Source organism: Paralichthys olivaceus, chromosome 8 (genome assembly GCF_024713975.1).
Source record: "Paralichthys olivaceus isolate ysfri-2021 chromosome 8, ASM2471397v2, whole genome shotgun sequence".
Lineage (NCBI taxonomy): Eukaryota > Metazoa > Chordata > Actinopteri > Pleuronectiformes > Paralichthyidae > Paralichthys > Paralichthys olivaceus.
The window spans coordinates 23,350,502-23,376,271 of record NC_091100.1 but is presented as its reverse complement, the minus strand read 5'-3'; the positions used below and the strand labels follow the sequence as shown (position 1 = coordinate 23,376,271).

General features: G+C 40.3%; 2 protein-coding genes across 12 annotated transcripts in view; both read right to left on the bottom strand.

The window, feature by feature from the left end:
• LOC109627451 (endonuclease V) overlaps nucleotides 1-20,286 on the bottom strand; it is a 74,601-nt gene extending 54,315 nt beyond the window's left edge. For 6 of the 7 annotated variants that reach the window (XR_011243846.1, XM_069530529.1, XM_069530531.1 and 3 more), the window contains exons 1-6: nucleotides 20,123-20,279; nucleotides 17,627-17,798; nucleotides 13,339-13,473; nucleotides 10,608-10,647; nucleotides 5,806-5,918; nucleotides 21-89 (exon numbers count right to left, since the gene is read on the bottom strand). Coding sequence is in view for 6 of the 7 variants with exons in the window: in XM_069530529.1 (XP_069386630.1) it covers nucleotides 21-89; nucleotides 5,806-5,918; nucleotides 10,608-10,647; nucleotides 13,339-13,473; nucleotides 17,627-17,798; nucleotides 20,123-20,166 (573 nt within the window). In the remaining variant the exon portion in view is untranslated. Of the gene's footprint in view, nucleotides 1-20; nucleotides 90-5,805; nucleotides 5,919-10,607; nucleotides 10,648-13,338; nucleotides 13,474-17,626; nucleotides 17,799-20,122 lie in introns of all 7 variants that reach the window. The other variant, XM_020083975.2, reaches the window with a different exon arrangement.
• Nucleotides 20,287-22,030: 1,744 nt separating this feature from the next.
• LOC109627592 (SEC14-like protein 1) overlaps nucleotides 22,031-25,770 on the bottom strand; it is a 31,264-nt gene continuing 27,524 nt past the window's right edge. For 3 of the 5 annotated variants that reach the window (XM_020084220.2, XM_069530487.1, XM_069530488.1), the window contains one exon: nucleotides 22,746-24,817. In XM_020084220.2, the coding sequence (XP_019939779.2) occupies nucleotides 24,712-24,817 (106 nt within the window). In that variant the 3' untranslated portion in view covers nucleotides 22,746-24,711. Of the gene's footprint in view, nucleotides 24,818-25,770 lie in introns of all 5 variants that reach the window. The other 2 variants (XM_020084224.2, XM_069530490.1) reach the window with 1 other exon arrangement.

Sequence of the window (25,770 nt, the reverse complement as noted above, 5' to 3'; positions counted from 1 at the left end):
TTCTGTGTCCTTCGCCGCACCTTTCCGAGCACTTTGCCTGAGGCGGCAGTGAGTGGGAAGCTGTCTCCTCCTTTCTGCAGAGCAGCGATCTGTGGAGGCAAAGGAACAAAAATCAAAGTCAGAGGAGGATGTACAGCATAACAGAGTAAACTGCAGCAAACTGAGACAAACTATTATCCCTCTGGAGAGAATTCACAAGCTTTATCTGTAACCTCGGAGTACATTGGCTTTCATGTGCAATTGAAGCCGTTTTAAGATTCTATCAAACTAAATATAAAAAAAAAACATTTCTGTCATTGACAAAGTCCAGAGTCTAATTCACTGAGCATAACGAGAATCAAATAAAAAAATGTCAAGGTTTTATCACCTTTATTTTTGTTAAATTACTTATTTGTCTTGAGTAAATACATCTGTCAACAAATATTAATGTTCTGTTTAGTGTCTAAACCCAAAGCCAGGGTGTAAATAAAGATTAACCGAAAACTGTTCATGCTGAGAGCAACAATAAGGATTATAAAAAAAACACAACATGATGATAAACAGTGCTGCACTATTAATGTAAACATGAAGTCTACTACAATGACTTAAAACCCTGAAGAAACCAGCTGAAACAGAGCCAAGTTACTCAAATATACTCAATAATAATGCTTCTAACTCATAAATATGTCTGTCAACATATATTCATTCCAAAAGCCTCATGTTTGAGATCATGGAATGAAGGGACTCTGTCTCAGTTCTTATTTCTAACCTAACAAATTACCTGAAATTAATCAGACAGAACCAAAGAAACCTCCTGGATGAGAGGTGCAACAACCAAGTCTATAGTTGCCTTTGGAAGATGACCTGGATGACTGAGAATCTTTTCAGATATTCTTACCTAACACAACCCACACCCGTATCTTTGGAGTGAAATTCAGTGAAGGGATAGAAATGAGCTGGTCTTGTACAGACTTAGTCATTAACGACTGAAGAGGAACAGTGTGAAGGCTCTATCTGCTTCTCTTTCATGACTGTGGATGGATGGAGGTCCACATCCATGTTACCTAAATACAGACAGAGATGGGAGTCAGACCTAAACTAACACCTGATGCTGTGTGAATTCTACAGACACACAGAGGTCAATTATAATTGTCTTCACCAAATTCCATTTCACTCCACAGAGATGACATCATTGCAACCCAGAAATACAGTATATGTGTTTTAAAAATTTTATTAAAAGTTGTATGATTGCCTTCCCACTGAATCTGCAATTTTAAGTGGGAAATAAAATAAAAAATAAAAGTTTGTGGCTTCTTTTAGATTCTAATGTCCTGTTTTTTTTTTTTTACAGAATTAACAGTTTCATATGATTTGAGATAGCAGACATATGTTATATCTATGGAAACTCTATAAACACAATGCCTATGGCGGACTCTGATTCAATGCAATTGTAATTCATCTCCATAATAAGTCATTAGCCATCTATAAAAATCTAATCTACAGCTTATCTGTCTCTCTTTATTTATCTGGTATTACAATCATACAAAGAAAAACAACACGATATATCAGTATAATAAAACTTGTTGCACCGACTTTGATATCTAATAAGTCAGTGAAAGATTTATGGAAGAAGATCTCAGGGTAACTGCATTTTTAAAAACAACCTCCTCATTTTCTGTCATAGAAACTAAAGTTTTGCTCTCTCAAGTAGACAGAGCAAAGTCAGACACAGTGACGTTGTCTGTTGTTGACAGGTGTGCTTTGGGTTATGGGCCAGGGCCATGAAGGGAGCTTAGCCCCCATGATGGATGGGGTGTCCACTCTACTATGAATGATTACAGCAAGCAGCCAGCAGGGAGACAGGAGGGGCCACACAGGGCCTCCAATCCCAGCTGGGATGTGGCCAGCGGCATGTGTGTGTATGTGTGTGTGAGCAAGAGATTTGGCTGTTACGAAGCAAGTGCAGCAGAAAGACAGTGCAAGTCATCAATAACACACTTGTTTGAGATACAGCCAGGCTATCAGTGTGAAAGAAACAGAGACAAAGAGGGGGGGAGGAGTAAAGGAGATGAGAAGGGAGGACAGGGTAGGAAAGGGGACAGAGTAAGAGAGGAGACGAGCAAAGCTGGAGCTAGAGAGAGGTGAGATCAGAAGAATGCTGAGCAACGGGGAACTTCCGACAAGGATATCATTTTCCAAAAGTGAATCAAGGACAAAACAGGAGAAAGGAAACATTTTCTTTCCTCTTTCACATCTCTTGTTTCAGATAAGAACCCACTGCACTCCCCTGGTTCTGTTTGAGCACAGACACATTGTTACATCCTGTGGAAACTCACCTGCAAGAGACAGAGCAACTAGAGAGCAGGGAGAGATAGAGAGAGATAGCATAGCATCCTTGTCATTGTTTGACACAGTGCAACCCAAGATGGGAAAACCATGTAAGTTTGCAAGTTGTAATTCAATTCGGCTAAGAGTTACAGCAAAAATGATCACTGACAGCTACATTTAAATAAAATGCAATATGAAGCTAGTCACAGTCACTATTAATAAAATGCTTAAAATTTGTAATATCATAAGACGTATTCATTTGTCCTAAATTAGCCAATGGCTACAGAGGAGTTAGAGAAGCTTGCATATTCCAAAATCAGGACAGCTTTGTGCTACAAGAATAAACAGAGAATCTACAAAGTTGTTTCTAACACAAAATTTAAGCACAAACAAACCTACCACCTTTAGCTGGTTTTCATGTGAATTTTCCGAGTCAGGAACTACTTATTGGGGGATTATTCCGACCCTATGAGAATGCACAAATATATCCTTACTCCAGGTTTACTAACTGCAAAAACTGTTGGAGAAAAAGCAGAGAAGCACAAGTTTCAGTATTGGTCTGTGTGCAGATACAACTTTTGACACACTTGGGGAACCTCACTTAGAAAGAATTCACTGCACTCCGCAAGTGTTCACAAAACTGCTGAACACCTCCGGGCTTCAGCTCTGTACAAGCAACACACAACTATGAAAGGTGAAATGAATATTCTCATCCTCAGCAAGATAAAGAGTACGTTTATTTCTAATAATGCTGAGTGATTCCTTTAAGAAGCTCTTAAAAGTTTAGTGTGCAACTAGCCGCTAGGATTAATGTGTTTTGAAGTGTGTATCTGTAAAAATCTACCTATATCCTGTAACACTTTTACTAAAACGTATTTTATTTTAATTTTTCGTATCTTTGCACCTACGTCTAACACACACACACAAACAAGCCCTGCAGATTGAATTTGTGTAAAGCTCTGTCTGGAACCTTAAGAGACACTTCTCAAACTGCATATTGCTTGTTGAAAGCTCTCAGTGTGCTGGAAATGTTTTTGGACACGCTCTATAACATTTAATTGAGTATGGCAGTATATTGCTTGTCAATGGTACGTGGCGGTGATAGTGTAGAGCCAGTAATGGCTAATCTTATTTCTTAATGGCTAATTTTCTGAAGTTTGGTAGGGAGCCTGATATGGCTTGTGTTTCACAGATTACTTCAAAGCTGTTGACTCAAGGCCTCGCAATAATGTGCGTGCCTGTAGACAAATTAGACCGAGCCCTAGAGAGTGACAATTACATCAGCATGGACGGGAGGGGAGATCTACAATTTCATGCACAGCCACTGAGCCAAAGCTAATCGCTTGAGCCCAAAGACTCGGCATGGGCATGTGCTGCAGATGCTATCTGATACCTGGAATGAACCTGTCCGAGCCACTAGGATTTTGGTCCAGATCGTATCAGAAGATGTGTGTGACTGCGTATTCAGGAGGTGGCCATGTTTCCCACAGCAGAGACAAACCAACATTTTCTGGACGCAAAAGCCACTAACACTAATTGAGAGAGATCGATATGCTCCTACAGAGAATTGGATTAGCATGTAGCACTACAACGTGAGGACGGCTGGGGTTATAAACAGAGTACTGCCAGATAATTGAGTTAACAGTGGAGCGGTTGAGTGCTACAGCCGTGCGCTCAGATTCCCTTTTGAAAAGCACTTGTCGGCGGAATTACAGGAAGTGCACGTAACTGATCTGACATAGATCAACATCATCTATGAAGAATTTGCATCTTGACATTTTCCTCAAAGAGAGAGCTCATTTATTATCACTGTCAGATCAGAGCCTCTGTGTTCTTGTCATGCCTGCTTTGGTTTGAATCAGGTTGGGCTCCCTGAAACACTGAGGATCCCGTTTTAACCACCACCCATTGGGATGATGTATTAAAAACACACTGTGCATTTCCGTGCATGCTCCGCAGGCGGTCCCATTTCCCGAGTTGGGAAGTCACTCAACTTAGGTGAGGTGCTTTTGGAAAGTGAAAAAAACCTAGACGCTGCAAACACAATGTGTTTTATTTATGTGTTTAGTGCTTTTAAACATCACATTGACACCATTTTCCAATATTTGCATTATTATAAGTTCACATTAAGGGCTTCTATTTAGAGCTGATATTAAATTATGTTAATTGGTTTGTAAGTGATGACATCAGCAACACTGCAACTTGTGTTATCCCAGACATTCCAAGTTGTTCTAACTTGAGATGATGTCCACTAGAATCTTTCCAATTATTCCGACAGCACGTGCAAACAGCAGCAGTCCGTGCATTTCAGTCCTCACATAGAAGTTATGCAAATGTACAAATATTTTTAGAAAATGTGACTGTTAAATCAGAATCCTGTTCCGAATTGGTGAGTCTGACAGTCCAGATAATCCAGAGTTTAAGTATCCCACATGTCACAGATTACCCAAATTCATCCCAGACCCTCCTCAATAAAGACAACATCTTCCTGTGTTTATGCTGCTATTGCAGCTGCCATCAGATCAGTTCATCAGACAACCTTAACTTGAGCTTGTTTTGGTTTTGTCCTCAACAGGTAACTGAGGAACAAAGTGAACATTTGCATATTAATGACATCCACATTCTGCTGTCCCTCAGGTATACTTTGACCAACAGCCATTTGTTCCAGCCTGATTTGTATTCAAAAAGTCACATTAGCATTAGCTACACGAGGAGGCCTTGGCTTGTAATAAAAGTCACACTGTAGACACCAACGCGCACGTGAACAAGCATACAAATAGACGTTCAAGTGTGGGTTCACATGCACGCACATGCGCACAATGAAAAGCAATTGAGAATTCTGTCCTTTGTCCCTCTGACATTTGTTTTTTTTAGAATGCAGTGAGCTTAAGACACAACAAAAAAGTGATTACACTTTGAAAACTAAATTAATACATCCATTGACTCTTGTCAAGATTGGCATCTCCTTTGAAAGGGAGGCATATGTACAATTTAAAGAAAATGGTAACTAGAATTGCCACTTTTGTTTTAATAAAACATGTAGTTGAGAGTTCTTCTTGACTTTGGCAATTAAATATCAGATGTAAAGTACAGTTTTGGTGGAATTGAATTTGTTTTCTTCACCTAGATCTTTATCACACGGTGCGATGACAGTCACCCGAAGGTCAATATCAGAAGAACCATTGAGCTTGCGGACTACGAGAGTAACAGTTGGCCCCCTGTCCTGGACGTCAAGGTGAGGGTGAGGAAATGAAAATGGTGGAGTCCTATAAGTCAATAAATAACCAGCACTTTCTCTGTCATACACTCCAACACTGCTGGCAAAGCGTTCAGGTGTAATTTGGGGCTCAGTATCTTGCCAGTATCGTGGCACACAGAACGGAGGCGTCAGGGATCAAACTGGCCTGGTTCTGATTAGTGAATGACCGGCTGCGGTTGCTCTTACATCACCTACAGTATACATTGTATATAAAACCTTTAAAGAGGCGACAATCTCACCTGCAACTGGTGCTCCTCACTCTTGTACACACCCTGCACCTGCAGCAGGTTCTTGGCCACGCCCACACACGGCAGCCCTGATAGCACTCCCAGATGACACGCCAGGCCGAACTCTGCAGGGTGCAGACAGTGACAAGACCTGAGTTAGTTACTCTTTCATTTTTATTTTGAAACTCACATTTACTAATCACAATAAAGTTGGTAAGATGGCGCTTCCCTAATGGCAGACTGTTACAGCAGCTCTCACTAAGTTAGAGCTTCTTTTATTTCATTTTAACAGAATACAGAGGACAGACGCAGGACTCCTAAGGCATCCAGATCAACGTGGGAAAAACCAGTGGAGGTGGACAACCCACCCCCCCCCCTTCAGGACACCATCACCAAGTCCAGTTGATATGTTGACACTATACATATTCTGTTTACACTGTATATATTAGTTTTGACTCCTTTATATATTCTCTATATCTCCTTACATTATAACTGACACGACAGCTTCAATATCAATATTTATAAATGCTATTACAAATGGAAATGCTGGTTTTTGAATTGTTTGAAATTGTCCATATATACCACATTAAAAATGTTTACCTCCCCTACATTTTTGAAATCTATTTATCTGTAAAACTTTGCTGTCATGTTCAGACCATTATATACTCCAAAACACCCGAGACACATCCCATGATTTGAACACACTAGACTCCAGAAGGTAAGGTAGTTCCTCTCTGTCTGGAGAAAGTAAATCTAATGAATGCAGACCAGGTGGGATTCAAAGCTTTGTGTCATCCACCTCATAATATGAAGAGGCTGTTTCAGGTCATGTCATGTCATGTCAGCTCTTCATGGCTTTATCCACAACCCGTGATGAAATAAGCACTGGATGCAGAGTAAGCCTTTGACAGGATAGGACGACCCTATTTACTATTTTATAAAGAGTCCGTTTTGATGAATTGGTTCAGAGGAGTCTACAATGGACCGGGCTCCTCAGTCAGAAGCAATAACATTATTTCTGGCCCTTGCCTTCTCTATAGGGGAGCACAGGAGGAGGCCCAGTATCCTTCATATTTATTATAGCCCTTGAGTCAAAGCCTGTGCCATTCATGCAAATCTAGAAATAATCACCACCTCAGTGGGCGGACATGGGTTCAAAATTCATTTAGAAGTCGATAAGAATTTATTGACTATTTGATCCTCTATATCAAAAGGTGCTGGATATAATCAAACTATTTGGTTCATTTTAAGAATATAACAAACTGGAATATAAGTGAAGCTATAAAAGTTTTTCTTCAATGAGGCTTAGACCCTTACCTTTGGAAAGATGAAGGAATGAAATATACTTGGACCAATGATAAATAATAATTGTCAAATCCAATAGTACAAGTTCACAATGAACCATTGAAAAGAGGATTTGAAAAGAGGATTTAAAATGATGGACAACTTGAACTTCATCTTTGAGAGGAAGGGCAGACACATTGAAAACATATTGCCCTTCAAATCCCTCAATATTGTTTGAATGAAAAACATACGACAATCTCTCAATTTCTATGGGGAAAAAAGAAAATAAGATCAAAATGTCCCTACCGAGGAGTAACGGTGGTTTAAATGAATATGAGCTGCATCTCTGTTGGCCTTTATAAAGCCCCAAACAGCCCATTCTATAAGGCCATGGAGGAACAACTTAAAGCACAGATGAGGAGGGACGGATTTTAATAATAATAGAACATAATAAATCTTATTCCGAAGCATAATTGATGAATCAGTACTGTTCCAAACCTAATGCAAGGTTAAATCATCCATTGATACATTTCATCTAGTGAGGTAAAAATTAGACATGATGTTAGGTAACATAGGTAAATGGTCTCTGTCTATATAGCACTTTTCTAGTCTCGAGGATCACTCAAAGCGCTTTACAGAACAGGATATTGCCATTTACCCATTCACACACACATTCAGTGGATCTATGGACAGCACTTTTTCTATGAGGGGCAATTTGGGGTTCAGAATCTTTCCCATGGACGCTTCAACATGCAAATGGGGAAGATAGGAGTCGAATAGCCAATCTTCTGGTTCAAAGACGACTGCTCTACCCCCTCAGTGGCTGTGGTCGAGGGGGTAGAACGGCCGTTCCGCTTGGTTATGATCTCCAGCCCCTTGTGGTTCTCTTCATCTCCTCAAGATGACCCCAGATACCCAGTCACACTTTGTGGCAATCCCCTGCCACTGTGGGTCTCCCAACGCACCCCAAAATACAGCCGTTCACCGGTAACACACATCCATTTACAAAATTCAAAGCAATAAAGATAAATCTTCCTGTGGCAGAGACACAGAACCGTCTCATCTGATCACTGTGACCAGTGGCAACTCTTTTTATTTTCAGTCACAGTCACCTATTCAACAGGAGAGTGAGTAGAGCTAACTGGAGTTACTCACTCTCCAGGTGCAGCTGGAGGTGCTCTCCTCACCACCCTCACCATAGGCCTATTTTCACCTAAAGCTACTAGACTGCTACAACAGTGAATTCCAATATGGGTACTCGGCCTGAGCTGTCATTAGGCACAGTATTTTTCTGCATTCATTTATTACTGTCCAGATTTCATAGTACTTGTAAAGTGAGGACCCTTGTTAGAGACACACAAGGCTTTCAACATGAATGTACAGTTACTCTATGTGAAGAACTTCTTGAACCTTATGAATCTGGATATGGGACAATATGGTCGTTACAGGGCTCAACTTCTTGTCCTGTTCCCTTGTCATATAATAAGGCTATTGATGGTCTCACAATATTCATCCTGGTCTCGACCATCTTGTTCCTGTTCAGTGATTATTTATTTAAATGAAAACAATATAAAGAAGCATGTGGTGATGTAAGATCATGCCAGGATTGAATGTCTATGGGACCTGAAAGGCAAATTAAAAAAGTAGGCAAACAATGTGGAGCAAAACTGAAACAAAAGCAGCACAAAACCAGAAACATGAAGAGACAAAGACAAAGGGAAACATATGCACAAGAGAGGCAGGATAATAGAACACAGGTGAAACACATGAGGTGCAGACGATCACAAGGGCGGGACACAGGACAAAGACAGGAAGTATAGAGACACAAAAGAAGAGAGGCATTAAAATAAAACAAGAAATATAAACTCAAAGGGCAAACAAAGACAAGTCCAAAACAGGTAGTTGATACCATAATACTCTGATGAGTTCAAAGCCAAGGTAGGGTCATGACAGATCATATGCGTGCCTGTGTCCCTATTGTAGGGCTGAGGCTTTGATTAAATATTAATATTAACCACGATTTTAGCTTCACACAATTGAATGAACATAATCGACTGTGATATTAAAGTTTGAAATGTGTTCTCCACTCATGCATAACAAGTTTATCGTGATCCAACAGTTTGTGTCCTTGTAGTGTCATGCTGTCAATCATGTGTGATTCTCTTTCATGTAGAAAAAAAGGTATTACAATCTGGGTAACCTGAATAATGAAATTACATCATTGTACAGTCACATTCAAAATATTTCTCAGGTGTCTCCTGCAACTAGTCTCCATGTTGGAAAACTGTTTAAAAGGAATAGTTCAGGTTTTTCTGTTGCTCAGAGCCCGCAGACCATTGGTCCTTACTGAACTTTATAGTTTCATTTGTTCAAATTATTAAACAGATGTGAACTGCTTGGGGACTATTTTCAGCTGCCCATTAATACACATTGTGCTCTAGTGAGGATCGCTGACACAGGAGCAGTGCATGTGGGATTGACTCAAAATAACTAGTGTGTGATCATATGAAGGAAAACAGAACAAATACATGCATGAATAAAAAGATAAATACAGTTTGCGATGAAAAAGGCTATTTCTGTTTCTATTTATTTCTACAATTATTCAGTTATATTTATCAATACATTCGTTGATTGATTCATGTATGTATTTCTAGATTTTATATAATGTTATTTTTAATCATTTATTTTTTCATGAACTAAGTTTACAGGCCAACTCAAGAAGTAAATAGTAAGCCTGTCTAACTTATTAATAAATAAATGTAAAAACAAATAAATGATTACATAAATGTAGAAATACAATAATAGCTTTTTTCATTGCTAACTGTATTAATTATTTCACTCACTTATTTCTTTGTCTGTAATTATTTATCCTTAAGAAATGTCTTGTCCCACAAATGTTCATGGTAATAAAGGAACATGTGAGCCAATGTGGGTCACTGTCCACAACAGGAAAAACACAGAGGATCACCAGCCTTATTCTTTAAGTACAGAGTTCAGGGCATGACACAGTTAGATTAGATTAGATTAGATTAGATTAGCATGAAGACAGGAATCCTCTACTCTGTTATATCCTGTTAACTACAGAGAAAGGTAAAGCAACACATTGTGATTGTAGAGGGAGTTGAAGTGTGTGTCTTTCCTCAGGCTCTAAGCTAAGTGACTCCAGCTCTGTTCTTAACACAAAGACATGAGATTAATATTGATCTTTTAATCTCACCCTGGAAACAAAGCAAATGAGTGCATTTCTCAAAATACAAAGGGCCACTGTTTAGGCCACTGGGGTTGTTAACACAATGTGAACTCATGCCATAAATCACTCCGTTGATCTGACAGCAATAGACCTTTCTCACAGCAGACATTTTGACTTGTGGGAGCAGGAAAAGCACAGATGATGCAGGAGTTTGATGTAAGAAAACAAAGTGTGTACTTCATTTTCAAGTCTCACTTAAACATATCCATCCATAAATCAAAAAGGAAAGCACAGGCAGAGGAGGAAGAACATTGACGATAAACCATGTTGACGTACGTACCTCTGTAGTGGAAGAGACCGTTCCCATCCACAAACACCACCTGCAGACAAGTCACACATGCACAGACAACATTTACCAGAAAATACTTTAAAGTTTGATGTTTCTTCAAATCAAGATAGAACTGAATTCATTTGTATGTTAACAACTGAAATGTCGTTTAAGCTGGTAAACAATTTTCTTTTGTCAGTGTGAGATCAACACAAACTACAGCTGATACTGGTTCATTGGATTGAAAACTGTTTTCTAGGTCTTTAGTGCGTCCGACATTTTGACATCAAAGCAGAGCACAGGTACAGTTAGTAATGCTCTTCAGACAATGTAGAGCAGAGGCATTGTTAATGTTATTAGTTCCAACTGCAAGTTCAAGATGCCTGCAGAGAACGTTTTATTATGATGGTCCCAACTGCAGCTACTGTCTGATACACTGTCAGAGCGAGGAAGCAGAGCGTCTTCATCCTGAGCTTCAAAAGATTAAAGTTTGAAAGAGACAAGATCCTCAAACTAATATTCTACCTCCTCCAGCTACAACACACCAACACATTCTTAAAACTCAAACCTTTCTTTTTTGCTGTAGTGAAGAGTAAGTCACGGGAAAAACTAAATTCAAAAAGGTTGCAAATTAAGGGACTGTAGTGGGGGTAAAAATAAGCGTGTGCAAAAGGTGTAAGTGTGTTTGTGTGTGTGTGTGTTCCTGTGACAGAGAGACAGAGTGGGGGAAGGACGTGGGCTGCAACAAACACAACTGTGCGGCTGAGAACAAACAGAGGCAAAGTTTGGAGAAACAGTGAGAGATGGAACACAGGAGCTTTGTCCCCAGAACCTAAAAGTCAGTCAGGGGTTTTCAACACGCATAAAGTGAGGGAAGGTTTACAACATTAATTATCTAAAAAGTCCAAAACTGCCACAGAGTAACAAGAGTGTAATACCAGTTTTAAACCCGCCTGTTGTTTTACCTGTGGTAATCCTGGAGCTACTTCCGAGGATGTAGAAGAAAACTCGGCAGACTGAAGGCACACCTCCCCACCATCACTGACTTCTACAGAGTGCTGATCGCCTGTTTATTTAAAGTTTACTTATATTGAAAATATTGCGTGTCCACATCACACCAAATTCAACACCAGTCTTGATCAGGCCATTTCTAAAACTCATGCCAAGTGTGAAGCCGATAGGTTGAACGGTTCGCCAGGTATGTGTTGCACATACAGACAGGCAGACGGTTGTGAAATTAGTGGGATGATGTAGCATTGCAGCAATGATTGCATTAAGTGCTCAAATTAGCATGTAACATTAGCATTCTTGCAGTTTCTATTTTAGCATGTTATAATTACTAATTCTAACCTAAGCGTGTTAGCAATCCCTCCTTTAGCATAGAAATCAAAGCACAACTGAGCAAAGGTTCACTGAAGGCGGAGTACAATTGTGTAATTTGAAGTACAACAATAGAACTTGACATCTTTTTTTAATGCAACAAATCTGCCTTGATATACAGTAGTACACAACAGGGCCTATTTTCTGTGTCATTTTCTCACTTAGCATAGAAAGTCTTGCTTAACCTTAAGTGTAAAAAATATAAGTACTCCAAAAACTTTGGTGTAGTTTTCTAAAAAACAAAAAAAACCCAAACTTTAAAAACCATTAGTAATTCATGGTTATTCTTAGGGGTCCTCTGTCAGGGAGCCAACATCTGTTCAACCAGTACTGTGAAGCAACAATAAAAACAGAATAAACAGCTTGAGAGATTTTTGTGACAGAGCCAGGCTCACTCTCCTTGCCTCCAGTCTTAATGCTAAACCAGGGGTACACAAAGACATAAGAATATTAATCTTCTCATTTCACTCTTGGAAACAAAGCTAATTAGCACATTTACCAAAACCTGAATTTGGAGGAATACAAATTCATTTTAATTCATATTTGTGCAATAAGCATTCTGTGGTTGCCTTTGAGGCACTGGATTACAAATACAAATGTAGAGATAAATAAACCAAAAAATAAATAAATAAAAGAGAAAAACATCTTGTCACACACCAAAACTCAACTCAACACCAAATTAAAATATTTTGACATTTAAAAAGAACTTTGCTGCAAATAAACAAGAGGGTAATGTCATTAAGGATTTAGGGGCCCAAACAGAGACACAGGCAAATGCAGATAGGAGCCGTGAAGATATTCTAATGAGAATAAACAGGGCTACAGATGCTCTGACAGGTAGATTCAGAACAGGATGCAAAACAGGTCATCCAAAGACTCAGGCAAACACCAGGGGCCTGGGCAAAAGCACAGGGTAACACTAATCTACAGAGTGAGGGGTAACACAGGGGCTAACTACACTCAGGGGGGCAGAGGAAACCCTGTACAAGGATTCACATGGGAACGGATGACGAGTGTAATATAGACAAATGTGTCTTATAGGCCCATTAACGTGGACAGCTCTAAGTACAGGTGTGAACGCACTCAGATCAGAAAGTGTTCCAATCACGTCAGACCACATTTGGATGTAGTCTGGGCCACATGTGTCCATATTCTTTTGGCAGTGTGAACGCAAAGCTTGGTCTTAACTAACACAAATGACACACGTGTTAATTTGCATGTGGAGCGGGGAAGTGAGATCCAATCACATGTGGTCAGTTATCAGGCGACTGAGAACGTGTGTCAGGAGCTTCAGGAGCAGTGTTGTGGGCTTTTGAACTTTACAGATTTGTGTGTGTGTGTGTGTGTGTGTGTAGAAACTGACCTGAGGGACAAGTGTGGGCTGCGTCCTCTGCAGCCACTGCAGAGCGTCCAGGAGGAAGGGGGTTTCTCTGAAGGCCAGGAAACCAGCTATATAGGGGGCTGTCAGAGTCACCATCTGACTGTCCTCATACAGAACCTGGCAGGAGGGGGCAGAAATCAGACTTTTGTTTATGACTTTTTTAGGGCAGTACAGTGGCTGTGTGGCTGTAAACTCAGGTGTACAGAGAGCTGTATTTCCTCGTGTCCATCCACAGACTATAACAGCACTGGGATTGGACACATGATATGAAAATAACTGAACTGTGCACTACTCTGCATCAATGCTCTATTTATACTGTACATCGTCAACATTTCGTCTCATCTATTGTCAAGAGGAGTTGAAATCCCTGTGTCTGATCATTACATGAGGCTCCTGGACGGACAATGTCGAATGTTCATGTCCAAGAGGGACTTTCCACTCCAGCCCTTATTACAGTCTATACCCAGAGGTCTGTTTCAATGCATACAGTGATTTACACCATGAGGTGTTGAGTGGGGGCGGCACAGTAGTGCGGGGGTTAGTGCTGTCGCCAAGAGGGTTCCTGATTCTGTTGGGGTCTTCCTGCGTGGAGTTTGCATGTTCTCCCCATGTATGTGTGGGTTTTCTCCAGGTACTCCAGCCTCCTCCAACAGTCCGAACACATGCAGGTTGAGGTTAGGTTCATTGGAGACACAGTAGGTGTGAACGTGAGTGGTTTGTCTCTACTTATTGGCTCTGAGCTGGTGACCTGTCCTCTCCAATGGTGTCATCCTCAAAGGATAAGTGGTTTAGATAATGGAGGGATGGTGTTGAGTGATTGAACCATTACATCATGTAACCAGTAGAGGGTGTTGTTTTATCTTTTGCCCTTGAGTTGATTTGCAATACATCTGGTATGGTGTAATGGTTTAACAGTAGTAAAGAAATGGTGAGTGGTCTGTTTTTATCTGTTTGTATGTGCAGCACTCTCTCTATCACACATCATGCATACACTGCCGGCATCAGGGGCCATTTGGGGTTCAGTATCCAAGATGGGGATCTAACTGCTGAACTTCTGGTAAGAGGACAACCCACTCTACCTCCTGAGCCACAGCCGCCTAAACGGAACAATAGAGTGAACGCTGCCTGTGTAGCTCATGTATGTGTGTTTAATCCTTCTTGTAGATGTGTATATGAAGAGGGGGTTAGCTTGCTACAAAGTATTAAGAAAACACAGTTCTTCATGTAATAGTATCTGCAGTGGTGAATCTTTAACAAATCGAAGGAATAGAGAATTAAACTTTCTTTCTAGATTTGACCAACTTTAACTTTTAACAAAACCAAATTGTCGCTGGAGGATCAATAATGTAGAGCTCTTCTGATTCTGAGTCTGATAAATGTGTGTTGTATGGAGCTCAGACAGTCACACTGTCAAGGTTCAGGAGCTGCTGAGCGGCTTCAGAAAAAAATAAAGGTGTGAAAAGTGTATGTGTAAGGGTCGCTCCACACTCCACTGTCACATATGCAAGCTGTGCAAGATGATCCCTAACATCCCCCATCTGGTACAAAATGAAACATCTGTTACTTCTAGTTGTTTAGAGGCTGTGAACATATTCTGAACACTGCACAAAGTTTTCCTACATGATTTACCTGCTGTGTAGGAATTGAATTCTGTTAAATCAAGGTTATACAGATTGAAACAGCTTTTTGCCTGCTACAGCATAAACACACCTGCAGTCACACCTTAGCTTTCTGAACTCGCTACAATAGGGAACAGCTATTCTGCAAACATCAACATGAGTCAGTTTAGATGTTCAGTGATGCTGATGGCTGTGGTCGTTTTCATTCAACACCACTGATGCTAAAATAAAGCTACAGGTAATCAACACAAGTTTGATTCCATTGTGCCTCCACACCGCCGCCCACTTATCCGTCAATCACACACAATGACCTCACTCACTGAGAGGCTTTAGAGCTAAAGGAGCGTTTCTGTTATTTAATCTATTCTTTATTTCTTTATTTTTTATTTAGAAATTAAAAAGAATATCCACAACACATTTGAAATCTAATCTTAGACTATTTTTGACTGCAAGTAAGTTGTCAAAGACACTACGGCTTTCCTCCCAAACCTCCAGCTGTGGCTCAATAAAAATTCATCCTGCCTGCGATGCTCAACTCCAGCTTCCCTCAGACACATCCTCACTGGTTGTAATGTCAGGTGCAATGGAGAAGCAAAGTCAAGACAACCCCTAAAAAGGGAATGGTTTTGCATGTGCTGGCCACAGACAGCTGCTCTCTCTTTATCCTTCCTGACCAATTCTTCTTAAGTTTTGTGTTCTGCCAGTGTCCTTGTCACTGAGGTGGTACCTGCAGCCTGATCAGGTTGCACAGGTAGTCCGGCTCCTCCAGGAAGGCACATCCATGCGTGCGGTCACAAGAAGGTTTGCTGTGTCTCCCAGCACAGTCTCAAGAGCAAAGAGGAAATACCAGGAGACCATCAGCTACACGAGGAGAGCTGGACAGAGCTATAGAAGGGCATCAACCCAGCGGCAGGACCAGTATCTTCTCCTTTGTGCGAGGGGGAATAGGAGGAGCACTGCCACAGCCCTACAAAATGACCTCCAGCAGGCTACAGATGGGCATGTTTCTGACCAAACTGTTAGAAACAGACTCCATGAGGGTGACATGAGGGTGTGACAACCTCTAGTGGGGCCTGTGCTCACAGCCCAGGACCTTGGAGCTCGATTGGCATTTGCCAGAGAACACCCTGTTGTCCTTCAATGCACCCCATGGTTTGGCACCAGACTGGTCCTCACTGTTAGATATTCCTCAGTCAAGGCTAAGTCCAAAGGTGACAGGGCCTTTGAGGTCAGAGCCCCAACCCTCCAGGGAGTTTTTGGAGTTTACCTCCTTAAGCTTAAACCCAGTGTCTGATTCAAAAAGTACTTTTTACAAATGGCATTTACTCGATTTCTTTTTTAAATGATGTGGTATTATTTCAATTTGTCTTTGATATTAATTTTTGTATTATATCTTTGTTTTGTTTTTAAATTTTTTTTAACACATTATAGCCTTAATTTGAAAGATATGGTAAACCTCACACATTATATGTCTGCTTTGCATGTTTGCATTGAAACATGCACCTTCCCCTGACAGTCCACAGCCCTGCTGTATCCTACTGATGATTTCCCCCTATTCTGACATTTACAGTAATACACATTAGTACACATTGACAGGCTTCAGGCATCTCTCTATGATCTATTTTGAGCAACACAATGGCAGGTAAACATTCTCCCATGATAAGTCCACAGATCCTTGACACAACAATGTCATCTGAAGAGAAATGTCACATCAGAAATGTCAGTTCCCTTTCAGAATATGTCTCGACAGCAGTGACCTTCATTCCCCTACGGCAAAACAGCGATGACAAAAATAGTCCTTAAATAACTGAAGCTGTTTAAAATTAAAATGATACTTATTCTAATTTACAGTGTAAAATATGGTGAGCTTCTGTTTGAGACTAAACTTATTTAAATGCAAACTAAACAATAAAGGTAAAAACTCGTGTATCAACAACGTACACTGGAAAATGTCATTAATCAACATGGGTTGTATATACGGAAGGTGCCGGCAGCCGTCATTAATGCACAGATCAAGAGCAGGAGAGGAGACAGCCTGTGAGAGGCTGCATGGAAAAGTAATTGAAATGAAATAAGGACTCTACCTTGAGCTGTTTATTAAACCATGGCTTCAACTCTACAGAGCTTTTGTAGAAACTTTATTGGTTCATTCAATATATAAATCAAGTAAATGTGTAAAATGTCTGATTTTAAAGTTGTGTGTCCTGCTGTGTATTCTATAAAATCACATAGTAAAGCAACCACTCGAGCAGAACACTAACGCATGACTTGAGGAAGTTGGCAAGTTAATAATTCAAATGCTTAGAACTTGCATGAAACTGGACGTGTATCAAAAACTCAAGAGTTTGATGACAGAGACAAATCAGTGTTCATAGGTGATTTGTATCATCATCAGTAAGGTCAGGGGCATGTATGACATCAGAGCTCAGCTGTCTGTGTCGCTGTGACATCAGAGCTCAGCTGTCTGTGACGCTGTGACATCAGAGCTCAGCTGTCTTATCAACTTAGCTTTGACTTTTTCTAACAAGTGGAGGTTTGTGAGAGGTGGGAGGTTGTGCTAGAGACACTGCTGCTGTCAGCAAAGCTCATATATTATATATATATTCCTACGCTCCCCTGTAATCATTGGGTGTAGCGAGGGGACGGCTCACCTCCAGGTCGGGGTAGCTGAGCACTACAAGCTGGGCACAGGCGTTGACGTCATCCCCTTTGATGAAAGAGAGGTCCACTCCACCCACTCTCTTCAGGCCAGAGAAGCCTGGGGTCGCCTGCCAGTCCTCAGTGTCCTCCTCCACCACCTGCTGTCTCAGACGAGCCTGCTCACTGCACAGAGAGAAAATCACTGAGGGGAACCGTGAAGCCTCTACACACCAACAGAGACAGTAATGTAATTCAAATCTTCATTCATTTCTTTTCGATGTAGCAGACACAGTACAGATCTTTTGGGACATTTAGAATTTTTGTAACATGGGCGTTGGAGCTATTACGGAATTTGCTATTCCTTGGGTATTATTGTTCTGTCCAGAGGAGAAAAATCATGGGTGTGATGGTACAGCTGAACCTGGCAAATTCCCCAATATTTCAGATATTTCACACCAGAATAGGGTTAGAGTTAGGAACCCTCCCAGATTATGTGCAAGTATGTGCCCAGAGGCATCATTCATAACCGTTGCGTAGGCACAAAATGGTGCCTGAAACTTGCGTACGCCACTTCTGACGCAAACGTTTGGATTAAGAAAAACAAACTTGAAGGAAGAATGTGCACACTTCCACTCTGACCCAAGCGTATATGAACATTTTGGAGACGGGGGAATGACGATGTGAGGTGGTGAACAGAAGCAGATTATTGATCCACAGTGTGATTTGTGCTTGTGCGACATAACTGTTCCATAAGAACTTTCAATTGAAAAAAACAGAAAACAACTTACAGCAAATTACGTTCAGATAAACAGCAGAGTGATTAATAGTTTTTAATAATATCTTCTTACACTGTGTGTGGATCATCAAGGACGAGTGTGTTTAAAATCACTGCAGTGATCGTGACTGTTACTTTCAAAGTTCTATTTCCAAAAATATATCCCAGAGTGGAGATTAGGATCAACTGATGTGTGAAGTAATCGGTCCGATTGCTCTAAATATATAAATACTGTGGGACACTCGTGTGTAGTGTTGCGTGATGGATAAGTGCCAATGGAAGAATGAGGAGTAAACAAGGGTTCAGTGATCCCAAAGATTTTTTGTCCTATGATGAAGACTGATCAGCTGATATAGATTCTATAGATCTCTGATATTGGATCTTTGTGCTGAACTGAGTCCAGTTTTATACAGATTGACAGATGGAACTGAAGCATACAGTACAAACACAAGCATATAAAAATAATTCTGCTAAATGTTATAGAGCTAAAGTTAAAGTTTCCTCATATTCTGACAGTGTGAAGCGTTTTGTTTATTGAATATTTATGGCTGAATGTGTAGAGGGCAGGTTTTTTAGTCCTTTAGACTTCCATTCTCTCTAGTGAACATCCAAATGCATATTTTAGGAGATGTGAATATTGACATCTGTTTGGATTAGTATTATTAGTTATATAATCACACTATATTAATTAAAATCAATAAATTAAAAGAAGTCCTTCCTCTACCTACGAATTCAACAAACCTCTGTCTATATGCGGAACACATATCTTAAGAACCAACCACGGCTTCACACTTTGTATGTGTATTTAAAGTAAAAGCACAACCTTTGTTTTGTTGCGACAATGCTTTATATCAAGCTGAATTGCAGAGCTTTTATTTTGAAAAGTTGGAAACTTGGTTTTGAAGATTTTGTTGGTTTATTAACAGACCTCTGAAATAACTGACACACAATATATGAAAAAATAACAGCAGTTCAGTAGTGTGATGTGTGATGAACAAAAAGTTTTGTAACTTTCCTCTGCACCATCGACTGTTGGAATAAAAAGTTCTCAACACAACGTCCAACACATAAACAATACAAAGTGACAGTATATAGTAGACCTGTTTGAGGAGGACTCACTCATGACAAGGACTAACTCTGAAGTAGCTCTGGAACATTAACATAGACCGAGAGAACAGGCAGGTTTCCAACAGGCACTGCACTGGTTTGTGTAAAAGCAATAAGGTATTTAGAAGAAAGCATTCAGGATTTTATTCCCTATACTTATCAGCTAAACAGCCAAGTGTAGAGAAATGAATCAAATGAATAATGAAAAAAGAACTTTCTCATTCTGAGCTGATTGTACAGTTTGGTTTATGGCTGGTATAAACTTTCTTCCAGTACTTTTTAGGTCTGAGCTTTTTTCTTTAGGACAACGTGATTGTGGTGAAACAGATTCACTTAAATGTGGGCTGAGAATGAAAACACACACACACACACACACTGAGAGAGAGGGGGGAGAGGGGCAGGCAGCATAATGACATGGTACAGACTCATGGTGTTATCACTGGCCTCCTCACTACAAACCCACAAAGCACTGGTTGCTGAGGAGGGGGCTCAGGCCCGGAGCTGCTGGTGACAGTGAACAGTTAACTGAAGTAACGTGTGTGCAGCTCATGGAGCGGCCAGCTCGATCACAGGCTCCTGCCTCAGGTCGGTCAACAGGTTATCCAGGTGTGTGTGTGGGACTCACCTCCTCCACTGAGCGACCAGCTCCTCTGCTGGCGGAGCAGACATCTGCGTGTGTTGATATGTGTATGATCGATAAAAAGGAGACTGAATACAGGACAACTCCACCAACACAGCTGACGAGAGGACTGGACAGGCTGTTTAACTTCCGTGTAGCGACGTCACAGGGAGGCGGAGGCTATAGCGAGAGTCAGTTATGATCTGGGCAAATGCTGCCATCTATTGGCTCAATGGGCAAATCACAGAATATATAATATACAGTATAATGATAATAATTTTTTTGTATAGCTCTTATCTGAACAAGGTTTCAAGGAGCTTAACACAATGATAAATTACCTAAAATAAAAGTTACATTTTAAACGCCAGACCATAACATAATAAGGTCAAGACCTTCAAACAGTTCCCACAATGAGACAACATGCAACATTTGTCTTGTATAGAGTGACATCATTGTTTAAAAGATATTGATCAGAGTCAAACTGGGGCTTGACAATCTGATCAATGGACTGATGACAATAGTGAGTGTGAGTGAAATACATTGAAATACAGACTCAACCACATAGAATAAGACACAACAGCAAAACTTAATTTTCCTGTTGAATTTTTATCGTATATATACTTTTTAATTTATGTAATATGGTGTACCTCAAGGCTCTGTTCTCAGCATCCTGCTTTTCTTTTTGATTCATCTCTCGGCTTATAGGAAATGTTTCATTGCTAAACTGATGCTATTAATAGTTACAACAATAACATGAACCCAAGGCTTCTTGCCTAGCTGCTACAAAATCTGTCTGATGAAAATTCCTGCCCCTGGCAAATCAGAGATGTTGGTTATTAACTACTAAAAACAATTTCTTTGAAAACTTTACTTTCAGCCAAAAGTCTTACTTTTAAACTTTTAATCTAGACATTATAAACTCAACCACTCGACAGCCTTTCTCCACCTATATTCACAAACACCTTGCCTACAGCTGCTCTAACAGTCCCTGAGAGAAAGATTCAGACAGGAAAATAGTGGTTTGCAATCAGGAAATCAAGGTCAATTGGGACATATTGTTACTGAAGTCAATGATAGGAATGAAACTTTTTATGATTCTCATTCATTAAAAGGTCATTAGAAAATGAATGCAGTCAGTGGCACAGTGAATACAAGGGGTGAGGAGACACTGATCAAGTTTACTGCAAAAAATTAGACACTGTAAAAATAAAAGATGCTCATGTTCCCCAAGTCACATGTTTTTTTATATCACATGGTAGCATTACATACAATAAAACCATACTACATGTTATGGAAGTTTTCAGGAAGCTGGTGAAAGGAGAACTCAGGCAGCAGCTGATGTCTTATGCAGAATAATTTAATGTAGAATTGATGCATCAAGGAGACCAGAAGGTGAAACAATATAAAGTCTGAAGATGTCTCCTACATCACCCATTCTAACAGCATATCAATGAAAGGCTAGAATTACTGTCACTCTCTATATTACATGAAGGTGTTCACGTCCTATTGGATAGTTAAGTCTAACTATTCATAACTAAACCACACTGTGTTCTTATTTCTCATCACTGGTGTTATTTAGAGGAGTTGAAGTTGGTGCCTCTCTGTCTGTCTGGCTCATCTGAGTTAGATATGAAAGTCCCTGAGTGTAGACACTACAATGTACTGTTGGTTGGTCCTTAATCTATAAGCTGACCTTGGTACTGCTCAGAGACAGAAGGGAGTATCTGTGGAACTAGCCAGGCACTCTTCTCTTAATGGTGTACAGATATGATGTAATATACACTATATATACATAATATATAGTGGCATATACAGTAATGTGTGAGGATCGTCAAAAGTTCCTCAAAGCTCCATGATCACATAATGAAAAACTAGCACAGCCACAGGACAGACAAATGAATTTGACACATGTACTTGCTCATAATTCAAGTTTAATGTTTTCAAAACATGTAAAGGCGCCATATTCTCATGAATCCAAACATGTACTTTTTACATTATTTCTCACATTAAGATAAAGAGAAGATATGCAACGATGTCAGAAAAATTAGCAGAGACAGACCAATGTGTTAAACAGTCAAGACAAACAGTTATAGCCCTCACTTGTCATTGAGATCTGATGAACAGCTTCAGTGTTTATGCCTATGGCTTCAATCAAAAGGTCCACTCTGCTTTCTATAAATACACACCGTGGAGTGTTAGAAACCAAAACTGTTAAACTGGAGTGTACAAGAGACAACGAGGGAGAAAGGGAAATATGAGTAGTTAATTGAACCGATGCTACTTGTTGTTTCATCAGTTGAATCGTTAAAGAAATGGAAATCTAGTCTCCTGAAGAAAGAATCAGGTAAAGGAAGGTTAGTTGTGTGATTGGAGACATGCTCCTCCAGACACGTGAGTGGAGAAACACTTGCTCTGTGGGTCAGAGTCAGTGTTTACACACATTTTACTGGCATCTCTTAAAAGCCACCGTTCATAACCTGTACTCCTTTACACAACCATTCACACCTAACAGCCCTCAGTCTGAGGAGGTCCTTTTTCTCACCAAAGCATCTCATGTTATTGCAGTTAATGACATATTTATCACACGTTAACCCTTGACCTTTCATTTACAGTAACAAACAACCATGTATTAAAAACAACGACAGGCAGAGCCAGGAGTTTCAGGAGGAAGCCTCCATCTCATGATTTTTTTGTTTTGTTTCTTTTTGCTGTGAGCTGCACTCGGTTACCATGGCAACAGCACCTGATGACTCCTGGCAATGATGATCTTTTCTCCCCTCGGCGGGCAGTCGGATCTATGTGGAGCCATCAGTGCTCATTAACCAAATAAAGTGTATTTAAAAAACTGTTGCATGGATGTGTTGCATTTAGAAATGTTTCTTAATTCACAATCTATTACAGTGATGACCTTGAAAAAAAAGCAGGTACGTTTCTAGGTGATGCTTACAAAGGCTAAAATGGTATTTATTGACACATGGCTCTTAGAATGGCTATTTCTTAGCTTTTAAATAATACATCCGTAAACCCAATCACCACGTGACCATGCAGCAAAAACACCTCACTGCTTCACCTCATCAAAAACTCACCCCAAAATATCAGTAACTTTTTAGCTCCAACCAACACTAGCACGTGTGCAGTTTCAACGTATCGACAGGCCTCCAAATGATAATCACAAAGTAACATTCATCCCTAATGCACACTGAAGTCTACACCACTCTGGAAAAACAAATATCGAATGACAGGCGTGCTGCCCAACGACACAAGAACCCTCCAAATTCAGGCATTGTATTGGTTAGCGAGTGCGGACCAATCAGCGACAACTGTGCAGAGAATGAACCTGAATCAAACTAACTCTGGTCATTCCAGGTAATATTTACTGAAATTTCAATGTAACAGATAATAAAAGGTGCCCAGGAGAAAATCTGGGAAGACATTTTTTTTTTTTGCTTCTCTCCTGTCATAATGGTAACAGAGACAATAAGTGATAATGCTGATGCCACAGAGTTTAGCTGTTCACTGGCTCAGTTTGCCCGTCTGTCTGCCTGTCCACAGCAGGAGGGTCACCTGCATTCAGCACCCATGATCCTCCACAAACATCAAAATGATAAATAGAAACTTTTCACACAGTAGAAAGTCAAACTCGCCTTATTGCTTCTAGTGGATTACTTCGCTGAGATTCAGACCCGGGTCAAATAGTCAACTGCTTCTCAAGGTGTGATAAAGCCCTCGTGAGACGGATGAGTGACAATACAACGGACGCCTAAAAGGAAAAAGTGGGTTCACTTTCCTGTCAACTGGAGACTCTGCTTACTCCATCTGTATTGTCATGATTCAGTGAGCTCCACCCACTCTGTTAACTCCACACTGTTTAAAAGAAACAACATTATTTGCAGGTGATATATTCGACCCGGGTCTAGTTAAGAGTTTACCGCACCCACACTTGACCTATAAACAGTTCACCAGATTAAACAAACCTCTCTGGTAACAATATGGCAAACACGTTTTTTTTTTTTTTTTGCATCAAACGTCCATTTGTGTGTTGACATGTTGGTGTTGTGTAATGTATGTAACAGCACATTCAGGCTTTTCAGCCACCGCACAGGAATGAGCTCCATCTCATCTCAGTGCTGTGTATGTGAATGTACACATAAGTAAGTGCATATATGTAACAGCGCCTCCAGGGTCGTCGTCCCGTCCCATCGCTCCCAGAATGAGAATATTGCTTCTTTCAGCTTCCGGTGCCACAAAGGCCCCTCGACCCAATTCTTGACTATTAACCTTCCCACCCTGCACGTGATGTGATGCAAACAAGCATTTCGCTAATCCTTCATTCTAACTGCTGCCTAGCAGAGACGCCAGGCACAAAAAATATTTGACCTTTGTGCAAAAATCCGCCCTTTAATTTGCACAGTCTCTTTTTTTTTCTTTTTGCTTCAGATTTATTCTTATTCTTTGTCTTCTGTTTGTGCAAGCATGCTTCAGTTCCAAAGAGACTGGCTGTGCAATAGGAACAGAGTCCAAAACAAGAATGTGGGGTTGATGGTAAGATCAGTCAGGGGGGGATTATGGGGATTAACGTCCTCTGCTTCCATTTTCTACCTGGAGATCATTGAGCTGGCTTGTGATTGGCTAGAGGAGGTGGTGGCGGCGCTGAGCTGAGAGAAGCCGCTGTGGCTCGACTCCAGGCTGGTCATCGAACCCCTGAGAGAAGAGACAGAGCCAGATAACATGTAAGGAGACATTTCAGCTGATATTTATGCAACACATAAGCAACCCCCAGTCTGCCAGTGACTAACTGAAAGCAGTTTGTGTGCACAACTCTGCTGATGAAGCAGAACCATGCAGTTTCACCCACTGGCAGGAAATGTACCCACACTGTCTAGCACAAAACACTCAGGTTCCACAAAAGGCCACAACAACCAATGAGGATGTGTTTTTCCAGAAAACTAAGCTTTGCTTAACTTCAGGGAGTTTCACTGGACAGAATCCAAAGTCTTTTGTGGCAAAAGCTAAACATGAAGCTTTATTTCTTTGTGTATTTTTTGCATTAAATTCTGCATAAATAATTCAAAACATGTTTTAAATAAAGACCTTTCATATACATTCAAAGTATATGCAGCAGGAAGCTGCTTTATGCTTAGCCAATAAGTTTCCATGAACTCTATGTTCACTAGTGTATCATTTACATTCCACTGCACCTAGTTAAAACTAATCTGCTGTAGTTCATGGTGTTGCTGAACTGTACAGATGAATGTTGCTATTATTTTTGTCCGACCCTATTATACATGGAGGACAGGCTAAATAACACAAAGACCTCTCTGCATAATGGAACACAGTTCACCAGCACCACAGACTACAGCTTCCACATGATTGTAAAGTTTAATGAACCATTCTCTTGAAACTGTTTCCATAAAACAACATTATAGCCTGAATGTAAACCTGTATGTAAACCTTCATAACACATGACAACACATTATAATTCAATAGGATGACTTGCATTAACAGCTGAAAGGAAATACATACTTATACTGATACATATAATCATAAAAAAGTATAATTTTCATTTTGAAGTAGTATGGTATTGTGTAAAAGTGTATATGTTTTTTCTATCTTACAAGTGTTCAAGGTGAGTGCAAGCATAAAACAAGTAGAGA